The sequence below is a fragment of the Pelophylax lessonae genome, assembly GCF_965119305.1.
Source record: "Pelophylax lessonae genome assembly, chromosome: 1".
Classification (NCBI taxonomy): Eukaryota; Metazoa; Chordata; class Amphibia; order Anura; family Ranidae; genus Pelophylax; species Pelophylax lessonae.
Window position 1 is genome coordinate 236,074,032 of NC_138768.1, and position 15,877 is coordinate 236,089,908.

Sequence of the window (15,877 nt, forward strand, 5' to 3'; positions counted from 1 at the left end):
CATGTTTTTATACAAGAGCACAGCAAATCATTTCAAATAAAACATCTGAAGACACTAAATTTTGCAGAATTAAATACCGTAATTCTCACAATAAAAACGTCATACCTGTCTGGTCAGAACTCTTCACTGTCAGTTCATATGTCAGATCTGTGAAAAAATTGAAAGAGCATAAAATATAATTCATCCTTCATATTTTGGTTAAAACATTCTCTATACATTAAAAGTGTGGCACTGCTTAGAGCTTCATAATTCCTCTACTGGTTCCCTAAATTCCACTGCATAAAAAAAGTGACAGTACGAAAATAGAAATAAATAATGCGTTCTGTAAGTTATATGTAGTAATCATTTACAACAATTTTTTTAACATAATCATACAATGTCCATATACATAAAGTTTACTTCTTCCCTGATCACTGTGATATGACATATAGTCCACTACTAAAGTTACAGTCCAAAATTCAGTGCTTCACCTTGAGTACACTCCACAATCCACCATTTGCCGTTCCCTACCAAATGCACTAAACGCTCACCTCCAAATGTTCTCCTATCTATACAATAAGTCAAACACAGCTTTCCTCTAATCTTGGGGTAATAAAACAGGATATCCAGAATTTCTTCCTCTCTGCACCCTGGATCGGGGGAGATCAAGGTAGAAGGAAACTTTATGTATACAAACTTTGTATGATTATGTTATAACATTGCTGTGAATGATTACTGCATATAACTTCCAGCTCAGTTATTTATTTTTATTTTTGCACTTTGTCACTTTTTTATGCAGTGGATTTTAAGGTAACTAGTAGAGGGATTTTTAGGCACTAAGCAGTGCCACACTTTTATTTTATAGAGATTGAGAAGGCTGCGGGAACACAGTGGCTTATCAGAACACGTAGGTTTCTTTTATTATTTTTCACGGGAGTATTCACATAGATCCATTTTTACTAAAACATTACATTCTAAAACAGTATGACAATGTATGAATTGTAAAATACAGATCTTTTTCTAGGCCTACTTACCATAATACTTCTCAACTTTGTGGTTTTGTTTTTCACTTACCCAGATCGCATAAATTGTTCTAAGAAAGCAAGGTCATCAAAGAGCTCCATGGTCTGTTCATTTTTCTTGTCTGGTTAGCAACAGTCTGCCAAATAGACATGGCATCAATTGCTGGCTGCAGGGCTGGACCTGCAAGGTCAAACAAGGCCTTTAAGGGGTCTTACAACCACCCATCAACTAAATTATTAAGAGGGAAATGTTCAAACAGAACTGTAAGAAGTCTATTAATAACTGAAAATGGCAGTATCCACTACTGGAATAGCCCATTTCTTCATCATTTTCCATAGATTAAATTTCAGCAAAAAGTTTCAGAAGAGTGAATATCCTTTCAGGATTAGGCCAGTTCTCATAAAGTGCATAATCAATCTTTGCGTGTAAGGGAAAAGTCTTTCTTGACTTAACCACTTGCCGACTGTATACTGTACATAATACAGCAGCAAGGTGGCTCTCCTGCACTTCCGGGTCTGGGGCGCACACACTCGCCGCCGCCGACTGGCTCCCACTGTGATTGGACACAGCAGGACCGACGGACTCCATGTCTGCCAGCACCCGCTGATCGTTTGGAACAGAAGCAGAACGCCAGTCTACTAATATAAACAAGGCAGAGCTTGTTTTGCTCTTTTTTTGTATGTTTTTCTTATTTTTGTTGTGATGTAAAAAAGTTTTAATAAAAATTATCTGATTAAAAAAAAAAAACAAAAAAAAAGAAAACAAAACTTCGCTGGAGGAGAAGATGTCCATCACCTTAGGACAATAGCAAAATTTGCAATATTAGAGTGGACAGGGTTATATAAATTCACACTAGGGGCAGCTCTAGCAAATTTTTTGTCAGTGTCCAATCACCTGAACGTAGTCTGCATATTGCTCATGGTCTTTAACTCCAAAAAAAGAAAAGAAAAGTGGGCCAGCCCAGAAAACCCCCTTCCTCTCCCAGCAATACTTGGGTTTGTAGCAAAGCATGGTCATGAACAAAGACAAGTGGGACCTGTGTTCCTCAATGGGCTTCAAGAAAAATAATTTTATGGCGAGTACAAAAATGTAATTTTTTTTCTTGTCCACAGGACAATTTCATGGGTCAGATGGTAAACGCACCGACAAGAAACAATGCATTACAAGACCTACTGATTACTAACAGTACAGACCTGATCACGGATGTAGAAACGTGGGGCAACTTAGGAAACAGTGACCATAGGTCAATTAATTTTAGTATAAATCATAGAAATAGGAAACACAAGGGTAATACAAGGACACTGAATTTCAAAAGAGCCAAGTTCCCTAAACTACGCTCTTTGCAGATCGGGCTGCTGAAGGTCGCTGTGAAATGCCGCTGTACAGAGGTGAAAACCAGAGCTTCTCAAAATGCAGCCGTCTCCATCGGCTGCCGGCTCCGCCCCCCCCCTAAACTACGCTCTTTGTTAGACGATATAAAATGGGATAAAATCCTAGGAACAAAGAAACCGGAGGAAAAATGGGAGTGCTTTAAGAACATACTAAATAAAGGTATTGACCAGTGCATTCCAACAGGGAATACCTTTAAATGAAGAAAGAAAGAAATGTAAAAGTGTAATCAGGCGGCTAAAATAGAACACGAAAGGCGCATAGCAGAAGAGAGTAAAAAAACCCCAAAGCAATACTTTTAGTATATAAATAGTAGGAAAGTGAGGCCAGAACACATTGGTCCCATAAAGGATGAATAAGGGAACCTGGCTAATAAGGACAGAGAGAAGGCGAAGGTGCTAAATAAATTATTTTCCTCAGTCTTCACTAAAGAATTGGGGGGGGGATACAGTAACCTAGAGTGTAATGTTAAAGTTAATAACACGTCACAGGAAACACCCTCATGGGAAGACAGACTCAGAACTAGACTTTAAAAACTTAACATAAATAAGTCACCGCGACCAGATGGCTTACACCTGAGGGTCCTTATAGAACTCAGCCAAGTGATAGCCAGACCATTGTTTCTAATGTTTATGGATAGTCTTCTGATGGGAATAGTACCAACTGATTGGAAAAAAGCCAACGTGGTACCAATAATTAAAAAAGCAGGATAAGAGTTGGCGCATCACACATACCTATATAGCATCAAGGGGTATGTAGTTCATGTATAGTCATTAGTCTGGTGTAGATGATGGCTGAAATAGATTACACTCAGGGCCAGCTCAGCTGCAGAGAGAAGTCAGCTCTGAAAGTGAAAATAAAAACAAAAAGCAGAGCGCCTCTAAGTGTTATCAGTTTAATTAAAAGGGTAATGCAGGTATAGGAAAACTGCTCACATTTAAAACAGTATAAAATAGCTCATCTGTTAGGTGGTCTGCAGGAACACAGGGGTCCACGGCTGGATGTTTGTTGCTCCAAGAGGTGGTGCAGGGGATGGTGAAGGAGGGAGATGTCTGGAGAGCCAAGAGACCAGATAGTAGGATGGCCAGCAGCTTCAGGAAGGTGTCCTGTTCCTCAGGGAGACACCTGGTGAGCCGAGAGACCGTTAGGTAGGATGGCTGTCGGCTTCAGAAGGGCACCCTGCTCCTCAGTACATCCAGCGCCAACAGATAGGGGAGCCCAGCGTGACAGATCCAGCAGCCAATCGCACAACGCGTTTCCGAGCGTGCGCAGTAGCCTCACAGGGCGTGCGCGCTCCTTTCTCAAGTGCAGTGGCATGACACAGAAGAGCTGAACAAGTTTATAGGAAGCCAGCACTCAAGCTGGGTGGATACAGATGGACTTAAAGTGGCCATTATAAATGGGCTGGACAGTGGGACCACAATACTTAAAGCGGCAATAAGGAAATAAACACAAGAAAGAAAGAAAAAAATCGCATACAAATAAAATCGCATTAAAAAAAAAAATTATAGAAAATGGTTATTTAACAAGGTAAAAAGACATACATTGGCTCTAATCATAATATGGTGTTAACATCTAGCTCTTAATATGGTGTATGCTAACGAGAGACATTTTGGATCTATACCCTTGATTCACTTTCACCCAAGGGTTTAAACGAAGAGCTAGATATTAACACCATATTATGATTAGAGCCGATGTATGTCTTTTTACCTTGTTAAATAACCATTTTCTATATATTTTTTTTTTATGCGATTTTATTTGTATGCGATTTTTTTTCTTTCTTGTGTTTATTTCCTTATTGCCGCTTTAAGTATTGTGGTCCCACTGTCCAGCCCATTTATAATGGCCACTTTAAGTCCATCTGTATCCACTCAGCTTGAGTGCTGGCTTCCTATAAACTTGTTCAGCTCTTCTGTGTCATGCCACTGCACTTGAGAAAGGAGCGTGCACGCCCTGTGAGGCTACTGCGCACGCTCGGAAACGCGTTGTGCGATTGGCTGCTGGATCTGTCACGCTGGGCTCCCCTATCTGTTGGCGCTGGATGTACTGAGGAGCAGGGCGCCCTTCTGAAGCCGAAAGCCATCCTACCTAACGGTCTCTCGGCTCACCAGGTGTCTCCCTGAGGAACAGAACACCTTCCTGAAGCTGCTGGCCTTCCTACTATCTGGTCTCTTGGCTCTCCAGACATCTCCCTCCTTCACCATCCCCTGCACCACCTCTTGGAGCAACAAACATCCAGCCGTGGACCCCTGTGTTCCTGCAGACCACCTAACAGATGAGCTATTTTATACTGTTTTAAATGTGAGCAGTTTTCCTATACCTGCATTACCCTTTTAATTAAACTGATAACACTTAGAGGCGCTCTGCTTTTTGTTTTTAATAATTAAAAAAGGGCCGAGATATATCCCTGGGAACTACAGGCCGGTTAGCCAAACATCGATAGTCTGTAAGATATTGGGGGGGGGGGGGGGTGATAAGGGACTATATACAAGACTTTAGTAATGAAAACGGTATCATTAGTAGTAATCAGCATGGATTCATGAAAAATCCCTCTTACCAGACCAATCTATTAACCTTCTATGAAGAAATGAGCTGCCATCTAGATAAAATAAGGCTTGTGGATGTGGTATATCTGGATTTTGAAAAGGCATTTGATACAGTTCCCCACAAATGTTTACTGTGCAAAGTAAAGCACGTTGGGATGGACCAAAGAGTGAGTACATGGATTAAAAGCTGGCTTTTGGGGCCAGTCCAAAGGGTGGTGATAAATGGGGAGTACTCGGAATGGTCTGGTGTGGAAAGTAGGGTCCCCCAAAGATTTGTCCTGGGACCAATCCTATTTAATTTATTTATAAACGACCTAGAGGATGGGATAAATAGCTCAGTCTCTGTATTTGCATACTCACACTCTGTATTTGCAGACGATACTAAATTAAGCAGGGCAATAACTTCTACGCAGGATATGGTAACCTTACAAGACCTGAAAAAATAATGGGGTGGGTATCAACATGGCAAATGAGGTTTAACCACTTGCCGTCTGAGTACCGTAGTACTACTGCGGCAAAGTGGCTCGTTATCGTCTGACGACTTAGTACTACGTGGTCAGACACTCCCCTTTCTCAGCGGCGCGCGCGCCGCCGGAGGCTCGCTCCCGCTGTATTCAGTCACAGCGGGAGTCGGGCCAGGGGAGGAGCAGCGGCGATCGCCGCCGCTCTTCCCCGATCGTCGGGGATCTAGTGTGGAGATCTCCCAAGTGACAGGCAGGGTCAGATTGCAGGGTTCAGCATAGCTGAACCCTGGATCTGTCCCTGTGTCACACAGTCACCTCCCCCCACACACGTTCGTAAGCACCAGGCATACATTAACCCCTCCCTCTCCAATAAAATTAACCCCTTCCCTGCCAGTGTCATTTTTACAGTAACAGTGCATATATATAGCACTGATTACTGCAGTAATGTCACTGGTACCCCCAAAAGTGTCAAAAATGTCAGTCAAGGGTCCGATCTGTCCGCCGCAATGTCGCAGTCCCGCAAAAAAAAAAATTGCAGATCGCCGCCATTACGCGTTAAAAAAAAAAACACCAAAATGACAGAAATCTTTCCCTTTGTTAGTAAACGCAATAACTTTTGTGCAAACCAATCAAAACACGCTTATTGTGAATTTTTTTACCATACATAGGTAGCAGAAAACAAATTGGCCAAAAATGTAAAAAAATTTTGATTTTTACATTTTTTTGGGGGGGGGGGGGGGGGAATTTCATATAAAAAAAATGTGAAAAATATTGTTGTTTTTTCAAAATTTACGCTATTTTTTTTGTTTATAGCGCAAAAAGAAAGCTCTGTTTGTGGTAAAAAAAAGGACGTAAATTTTGTTTGGGTATGGCATCGCACGACCGCGTAATTGCCAGTTAAAGTCGCACCGCGCCGAATCGCAAAAAGTGGCCCAGACGTAAGACAGCAAAATCCTCTAGTGGTAAAGTGGTTAATGTTGAAAAATGTAAGGTAATGCATTTGGGTGCCAGAAATACGAACGCAAGTTACTCACTAGGGGGAGAGCCTTTCGGGGAATCTAAGATGGAAAAGGACATGGGGGTCCTAGTAGATGACAAGCTCACAAATGGCATGCAATGTCAAGCTGCTGCAAGCAAAGCCAACAGAATACTGGTATGTATTAAAAAGGGGAATCACTCCAGAGATAAAACGCTAATTCTCCCACTCTACAAGACTCCGGTCCGGGCCGCATCTCGAGTATGCAGTCCAGTTCTGGGCACCAGTCCTCAGGAAGGATGTGCTGGAACTGGAGAGAGTCCAGAGAAAGACGACAAAGCTAATAAAAGTAGGTTAATGGGAAATCTGGGTTAGGCTCCTATAGTTCAAGACCAAGTTCAACACTTGCAAATGCACATAGAATGTATGTGGGAATGAGAACTATATAAGTAATAGGATATAAAAACACAATGGGTGTGTAATATGTGTGTAAAGTTAACACTATGTGCTGATACCAAATCAATAAATAAATAAATGTGTTCAATACCTAAACTGCTGATTGAGACTCAACATAAATATGCAAATATATGTAAATGTAGGTATAAAAATATAAAAGCATATAAAGATAGTATTAATAAATTATGGTGATATAGAGAGTTAGTGTGCAAAGGTGCTAAAAAATATAGTGCACTAATCAAACTAAATAAGGTGCATTCCGAATAGTCATAACCATCTATTCAATAAAGTGCAACTGCATACTCATAAGCAATGAAAATAAATAAGTGGGTGAACTATGTGCATCCCACACTGGTGACAATATAAACACTAGTAAATAAATAAGTGCAGCCGTGCAAATAACTATATAAATTGTGAAAGTGAGAACCATATAAATTCAAAGGCTCAAAAAGCAGGTTCTGTGTATTTTAAAATTGTCCAAAAATAGTGCAATCAGAGCTGGTACAGAAATCATAAAGTTCTATAGTCCATATAAGGATGGAGTAAGGTGCTCTTTTTTTCCTATGAAGCCGGGAGTGCAGTGAGTGGTCGGAAGATAGGGTGCTCCCCCTCTCCTGGGGTCCTGTGCTTACCGGATGTCCGTACCCCTACAGGGGTAAATGGCGGGTCGATAACAGGGATCGCTCCCATACACCGGCAATCTGGTTCCGTCCTATCCTTCCTATTACCACTCGTATCCACTCCTTGCTCCGGTACACATAGGGGTTAAAGCATCAGGGAGAGAGCTCCAGTACAATTCCCGGGTATATGAAAAAGGGGAAAAACAGAAGCCTCCGATAGTGCAGGATTGCCTTTAAAACTTTTATTTAGATTCCAAAAAAGACATGTACTCACATAAAATCAACATGCAGCGCATCCGTATGGCATAGGGTCCGCAACTACCTCGTTCGCGGTGCTCGCCTGGGATCAGCGTGCGTCCCAACCGCCGGATATGCGTTCCTAGCCTCGGGATCGTTCAGACGGAAGTGATGTGGTCACGTTCTCGACGCGTTTTCGTCACACTGACGTCATCTGGAGAAGTCTACAAGCATTGAACTTACTCTCTTTGGTGAAGAGACGCTTGAGAGGGGATATGAAATCAATGTACAAATACTGTACTGGCGACCCTAGCATAGGGAACAAACTATTCAGCAAAAGGGAATATAAAAGGACTTGCGGCCATTCGCTAAAACGAGAAGAAAAGCGGTTTAACCTTAAATTGCGTAAAGGGTTCTATACGATCAGAGTGGTAAGGACATGGAATTCTCTTCCACAAGCAGTGGTGTCAGCGGGGAGCATCGATAGTTTAAAAAAACTATTAGATGGGCACCTTAACGACCACAACATACAGGGGTATACAATGTACTATTGACATAAACACTTATAAAAACAGTCATCATAGGTTGAACTGGATGGACTGGTGTATTTTTCCAACCTCACTAACTATGTATTTATGTACTCACCCCATGGAGCCACCAGAGCATCCACTGCTTCTGCTAAGGGCTCCCTCTACCTGGACAAACCTGTCCAGTTTGTTATTGAACCCGGAAGCCAGGAAGTCCATATTCAGCAACTCTCCACCTGCGACATAGGTCCTAGAACATCTTTGGGTGCAGGGCAACTACCCCGGGTCTAGGCAGAGGCTGAAGCTGACTGTATGCCATTTTTGTCTACTCCCATTATGTACATACACAGCTTACAAGGCCTAGATGTTAAGTTCTGCCCAGGACAGGAACTGATCTATCTCTATTACTGCGGTGAGACTTCTGGTTCCACCGTGATGATTGATGTGGCCACCGCCTTGGTGTTGTCCAACTGAATACAGACCAGGTGATCCCCCAGCAGAATGGTCCAAAGCTGTAGAGAAAGCCAAGTCACCTGCCATACCAGAATACTGATCAGGAGATGAGCTTCGCCCGACGACCAAGTTCCCTGCATTGATAGGGTGCCTATAACAGGATGCCTCAGAGGCACCCTGAATCATGTAGCTGAATGTTAAAACTTATCCCTATGCAGGCTTCCTGGCACCAATGACTGGTTTACATAACTAGAACAGGGTGGTTTACAACCTTCACATCTTCCATGCTGTTGTTGGACAATCAACATCTGCATTGACATATCCCACGGTGCTTCTTCTGTGGTTACAATTGCTGGGGTATGTTCTTGACACTCATTAGACCTGAAGAAAAGGCTTGGAAAAGCTAGGAAATATCTTCAATGTTACAGAACAAGTCCTGTTGGATGTGACTAATTACTAGCTATACAATGACCTGGATAAATGAGAAGCTTTAACTGCTTGCCGACCGCCGCAAGTAGATTTACTGCGGCGGTCAGCCCCTACCAGGCAGAGTGACGTTAATTAACGTCACTAGCCTGGGAGGGTCTGGGGAGCGAGCGCGCGCCCGCGGAGGCGCGCTCCCGCTCCCGCGCGGTCACGCACCCCCCCGCGCGTGTGACCAGCGGACCCGATGTCCGCCGGCCACTCGGCGATCGTCGGGGGAAGAGGGAGAATGTCAGGCAGCTTGTGTAAACAAGCTGCCTGTCATTCTCCTCGCTGTAAAGACACTGATTACACGGATCTAGTATGTAGATCCGTTGATCAGTGTCCTTACAGCTAGAGCCACAGCCAATCACAGTAAGAATCACGCCCCTAGGGACACACACAGCCCCTCCCTCCCAAATAAAGTTAACCCCTTCACTGCCAGTGTATTTTTACAGTAACAGTGCATATGTATGGCACTGATTACTGTAGAAATGTCACTGGTAACCCCAAAAGTGTCAAAAATGTGAGTCAAGGGTCCGATCTGTCCGCCGCAATGTCACAGTACCGCAAAAAAAATCGCAGATCGCCGCCATTACGCGTTAAAAAAAAAAAACAACAAAAATGACAAAAATCTTTCCCTTTGTTAGTAAACGCGATAACTTTTGCGCAAACCAATCAAAATACGCTTTTTGCGATTTTTTTTACCAAACATAGGTAGCATAAAACAAATTGGCCAAAAATGTTAAAAAATTTTGATTTTTACATTTTTTTTGGGGGGAATTTCATATAAAAAAATGTGAAAAATATTGCTATTTTTGCAAAATTGTTGCTCTTTTTTTGTTTATAGCGCGTGATCAAAAAATCGCACAGGTGATCAAATACCACCAAAAGAAAGCTCTGTTTGTGGGAAAAAAAGGACGTCAAATTCGTTTAGGTACAGCGTCGCACGACCGCGCAATTGTCCGTTAAAGTCGAGCAGTGCCGAATCGCAAAATACCCCCTGGTCTTTTAGCAGGAAAATCCTCCGGGGCTTAAGTGGTTAAAGATGGAGATGTAACTTACTTTCTGTACGCTAAAATTACATTTCCCTAAAATATCTTATTTGCAAAGAAAATTCTTATAACCTATTACAATTACTATATAAGCAAAGCAGCAAGCTATGAGTAAGAAACAAGTAACAATTAACCAAATTGGTATTTTAAGCTCTGAACATACAGGTGTCAAAGCAGTGTTGTATCCAGTTAACCAGCTGGCTTCTGCACAATGAATAAGGATGGACAACACAATAGAAGTATATATGCTGTATACTTAAACCATCCTTAGTCATGTATTAAGGGCCTCAATTTTATATGTAACAGTGTAGATAGGGACAAAGATTAGAGATCTCCATAGAAGAAATTTTCTGGACAAACCCGCAGAACATACACTAACTGATATTGTACATTATTTAAAAAAAAAAAAAAAACACACCCATCACCTCTTTTTCTAAAATGTTATTTTATGCGCTGAGTGGATCCTAATTTCGGGTGGCTATGGATCCTGTATCTTTAATCTTCACTACGTATTCCTCCAATGGAATGGTTTTAATGTTGCTCCAGCAACTATGTGAATGACATTTAATTACATTTACTATATTTTCTGCTGTTGTGCAACTCTTTAAAAATAATGTCTTACAATATGTATGAGCCAGTTAGCTGAAATAAATGTTACAAGCTACTGCACTATATCAGCCTACAATGTGACTTCCAGCTTTACTAAACACCAAATCATCATTATGGACTACACCATATCAATCATTACCTGTGCAATGCTGCTGCAGCCGGCGGATTTCAGCGTGCAAGCCTTTCAGTGTGTTAGCATGCTCCTGCTGCAGGAACAGCAGATTCTTCTGAGCACTCTGCAGCTGGTTCTCCAGATTAACAGAGGCCATTCTGATTCCCGTTCACAACAGAGGAAGATTTCAACCTGCTACAAAAAAAAAAATACCTGATTAGATCCTTACTACGTTATTTAAAACACTGAATAAAAAATACATGCACTTTCAACAAAGCAGTGAATAAAAAAAATGACACAAAAGACATATCAATATTACTAAACATTAAATAAATAGTTACTGCTATTTGCATTCAGCACATTCATTGTGTATCACCGTAATACTGCACTTGGGGTGTTGGGGTCCTGGCTTCAACCTTCAATAGGGATAGTGTCTGGATTAAGGTAGTATGTGTTCTGTTGCATGGGTCATTTGATTGCTTTAGTTTTTTTTTCACCTCCTGTAAACAGTCTTATTTTTTTTCTGCCCAGCATTGTCCTAGCTTGCATGTCTGACTACTGTGCTTGGGAAATGAGATTGTAAATTCCTAAATGAGAAGGACTGTTGTGAATTGTGCGTTTTGTTAAATGATATAACATTTCTTGCCACCTCTGATTTAAATAGGCAAAATAAATATATACAACCCACCAGGGCCGCCATCAGGGGGGTACAGCCCATACACATGTAGGGGGCTCGGGCGTCTCGAGGGGCCCCAAACAGGGTAGGATTGCCACCTGTCCATGCAATATTACTCAATTGTAAGCTAAGCCATTCCCTTCACAGACTGGCACTATGTGGGGGGTCCTGCCCTCACTAGCCCTCACACACAGCTGCAGGTCCCCCCCCCTTTCCTGTTTTCCAGCTGTTCATGCCTGGACAGGAGGGGTGGCATTTTCTAGAACCGTTCACCTTTATTTTCCTGGGATGGAGGAGATGGGACTGGAGGAGAACATGGGATGAAGGAGGAAATGGGACTGGAGGAGAATGACGACATGGTAGGCGGGTCCTGGGGAATGTTGGTGGTCAGGCTTAAAACTGTGTAAGGGGCCCCAAAATTTCTGATGGCTGCCCTGCAACCCACTGTCACACAAACTAATGTTTTGGCAGTAAACTATTAAAACTTTAAATGCAGTCATGAATGGCAAAGGTTTCACAGTTTTATGCAGATAGTTTGTAGCTCAGGAAGCAATACAATACAGCTTGTTCTTTAAAAATGAAAACGGAGAAAAGTTCTTTCACAGATTCTACTGCCTGTAACACGACAGTAGTCAGTGAAAGAACTCTCAATAGAGCAGAAGGGAGAAGGGGACGTGTCTCCATCATATAACCTTTAGTGTAGAGTCTGGAGACCTCCACAGCAGTGTTAATTTTGGCAGAAAATTTCAATTTAGTTTTAGTCTTAGTCTTAGGACTAAAATGGCATTTTAGTTTTAGTCCCATTTTAGTCTTCTGCAAGTGTTTTAGTCGTATTTAGTCGACTAAAACTCCAGTACATTTTAGTCGACTAAAACATTTTACATTTTAGTCGACTAAAACTCTTTTTAGTCATCTATAATCAAATGGGTGTAGTTCAATTGTAATTTGTAATGCATTATTTAAGCATTTCTCAACAATTTCCAAACTTTAGTTTGTTTTAGTAATTAAAATTAATTTTAGTTTTAGTCGTATTTTAGTCATCTGAATTGTTTTAGTTTTAGTCGTATTTTAGTCGACTAAAATTGGGTTCATTTAGTCAACGAAAACGTTTTAGTCGGTTTTAGTTGACGAAATTAACACTGCTCCACAGCACTGGAAGTTCAGCATCATGAAGAGTACAGAGCAGCCTGGCTATGATGATGTCTACAGAATTCAGTAGCCTTAACATTGTGGGCCATAATTCATTACAGGCAAGTGTTGGAACTACAGCTGTAGAGAAAAAAAATGTTCAGCTTTAAAAACCACTTAGGTCACTACCCTGAAAATTCAAGTTCATTGGTAATGGGATGTGAGCATTCATAATATCACAACTAGGAGCACTGTTGGATAAGGATAGGTATTAGGTTAATTAAACCAGTGTTTCTCAAGTCAAGGCGCCCTTTACAATTCTGCACAGGACACCCAACATTAGAGGTGATTTATTGTTCCAAAGAAAACAACTTTGCACACTGGTACCACTGGTACTGACTAAGTATGCCAATGTTTCTCTTCTCCCTCAGTTTCTCTCCCTCACTCAGCTAATGTGACTCCAGTGCTGATTGCTTGAACCTACAACACTCACATGAGGTTTAAAGCAGTGGAATGTTACAAAAGCTCAGCAGCCAATATGCCTTAAAACATTACAAATGACATTTACCATTGGTTTGTGTGAATAGAAGGACAACTTCACTGGTTCCTTAAAGTGCTTTCTGGCCCACAGACTGCACCAACAAGCTCATATTTTTTGTGTCCAGTTCTGATTGAAATAGATATATTTTTTACACTCCCCCTTTCTTTGTATGCAATAAAATCCTGTTTTAAGTGATTGTAAAGGTAAATTTAAAAAAACAAACATGTCTTTACTTACCTGCTTTGGAATTGCACAAAATGGCCGCAAACCTCCTCTTTTCAGGTCCCCCGTCGCCGCTCCTGGCCCCTCCCCTCTGTCCGGTGACCCCCCATGGGAAGCCGCTTCCCATAGGGGCACTTGTGCGTGCTTGCACCTGAGCCCTGTTGCTGCATCCATTGACACAGACAGCCTCGCCCCACCCCCGCTTCCTCATCACTGGTTTTGATTGACAGCACTGGGAGCCAATGGCTCCTGGTGCTCCAGCAAAGCCAGCGAGACCTGGAAGTTAGGGGAGAGAAGAGCTGCAGATGTGCATGGCACTGGTATGAATGAGGGCTCAGGTAAGTAAAAGGGGGGGGAGGGGTGAGGGGGGATGCTGACACCTAAACATTTTTTACCTTAATGCAAGAACTTTACAACCACTTTAAAGCAGAACTTTACCCATAGCAACTGTTCTTTAGCAAGGAACATACTGTACATTCCACAGTAAGAATGAAGCTAACACAATTAGCATGTGCTGTAACTTGCCTCCAGCGTTGCTCCTGTTTCTTCTTGCTGGAGGCTGCCATTTTGCTCAAGCCCAGAGCCCCTGAACAGCAGTAAAACATAAAGCGGAACTAAACCCATCGATTTACCAGTTTCAAAACAGTTACATTCCTAGAATGCTGGGATTGCTAACTGTCACTTTTGCTTGTTTCCTCCACCAAACTGTCAAATGGCTGGTGTCATAACTGATCACATGTGCAGCACCATGGCAGTTGCAGATCAAACAGAAGCAGATTCTTTGGCTGTAAAGGATAGGAGGGTTTAATTCCGCTTTGAGGCTGTCAGCAGATTGGCCTCTACAAACTCAGCAAGTGTCTAAAAATAGAGAAAAACTGAGCATGTGGAGAGCAGGGTGAGACAATGTATTACTGGATTTTAAACAGTATAGGCACATTTTTTTTAATGTTTTACATAGCTATACCTGCAAAATGGGCCAGCGGGACTTAATATTCTGACTAAAGTTCCAGAGTTTTGGGCATATAGCAGGAAATAATGCCCTTCCAGACACCATTCTGGCTTCTGGACAACTGTTACCCATTTACAAAATGCAACGCCATCCATCGGTCAGCAGTAAAATCATCCCCACCACACAAATGCTGAAACAGAAAATTGCTCTCAGCTGCTGGGAATACTTGTGTAACATTCTGTGTGCAGTTAATAGAGATGCACCGATCTTATATTAGGATCGGATATATCGGCGCCGATACTGCCACAATAGCTGGATCAGGGGATCGGTAAAATTAACTGATCCACAGGCCGATCCGGTTTTGCTGAGTCCCGGCTCAGCCGTCCCTTACTTGCATTAAGCTGCCAATCCACGGGCCGATCCGGTTTTGCTGAGTGCCGGCTCAGCCTTCCCTTACTTGCATGGAGCCGCCAATCCACGGGCCGATCCGGTTTTGCTGAGTGCCGGCTCAGCCTTCCCTTACTTGCATGGAGCCGCCGATCCACGGGCCGATCCGGTTTTGCTGAGTGCCGGCTCAGCCGTCCCTTACTTGGTGCAGTAGTAGTATGGGATGGGAGCCGCTACTTCCTGTATAGGTCCGGCTTGCAGGCGGAGTGATATAAGATGCACTCCTGCCTGTGATTGGAGGAGCCATACACATGATGCAGCAGCTTTGCTCTGTACTGCAGCCGCATGCATATTGTGTATGTGTGTAGTTCGGATCGGTATCGGCAGATATCAGTATCAGGACAAGAAATGTCGGATCGGTGCACCCCTAGCAGTTACTGCACATAATTAGATACTATGCTATTTTACAGGTAGTTTTTAATCTGCCCAGTCATGTGTGTCTAGTATTTATACTGAACATAGAGGGGTAGTGCAATGGCATCAGAAGAGTGAAAATACTGTACAACACAGAAAAACTATTTACTGACATTTAGGCTACATTCACACCTGAGCGTAGCGTTTTTCGCGCGTTTTTTACCGCGATTTTACCGCGATTTTTGCGGCGTTTTTTACCGCGATTTTTACCGCGATTTTTGTGCAGGCGTTTTTAGATTGAATAGAGATCAATGGAAAACGCCTGTAATCTGCCCAAAAAGAAGCTCATGTACTTTTTTGAGCGTTGGGCGTTTTGTATACAGCGTCAAAACGCTCAGATGTGAACAGGGGCCATTGAAATGAATAGGATTTGTCTTGTTGGGCGTTTTGAGAGCTGATCCTAGAGCAGAAAAACGCCCCAAAAACGCCCCAAAACGCCTAGATGTGAACGGAGCCTTAAGGCACTCTTACTCAAGACAACCACTCAATGCTCAAACAATTTACCGAAATTCAATTTAAGACCCAATGTTGAAACATTACTAGCGGCAGTATTTTGAGATTATGCTCCCTTAGCACAATAAAAAGGTTCTGC

At 42.4% G+C, this 15,877-nt stretch overlaps 1 protein-coding gene across 4 annotated transcripts in view; it reads right to left on the bottom strand.

Moving 5' to 3' along the window:
• CCDC92 (coiled-coil domain containing 92) overlaps positions 1–15,877 on the bottom strand; it is a 100,446-nt gene that overhangs the window by 17,807 nt on the left and 66,762 nt on the right. For 2 of the 4 annotated variants that reach the window (XM_082245684.1, XM_082245683.1), the window contains exons 2-3: positions 10,936–11,100; positions 106–147 (exon numbers count right to left, since the gene is read on the bottom strand). In XM_082245684.1, coding sequence (XP_082101810.1) covers positions 106–147; positions 10,936–11,065 — 172 coding nt within the window. In that variant the 5' untranslated portion in view covers positions 11,066–11,100. Of the gene's footprint in view, positions 1–105; positions 148–10,935; positions 11,104–15,877 lie in introns of all 4 variants that reach the window. The other 2 variants (XM_082245681.1, XM_082245682.1) reach the window with 1 other exon arrangement.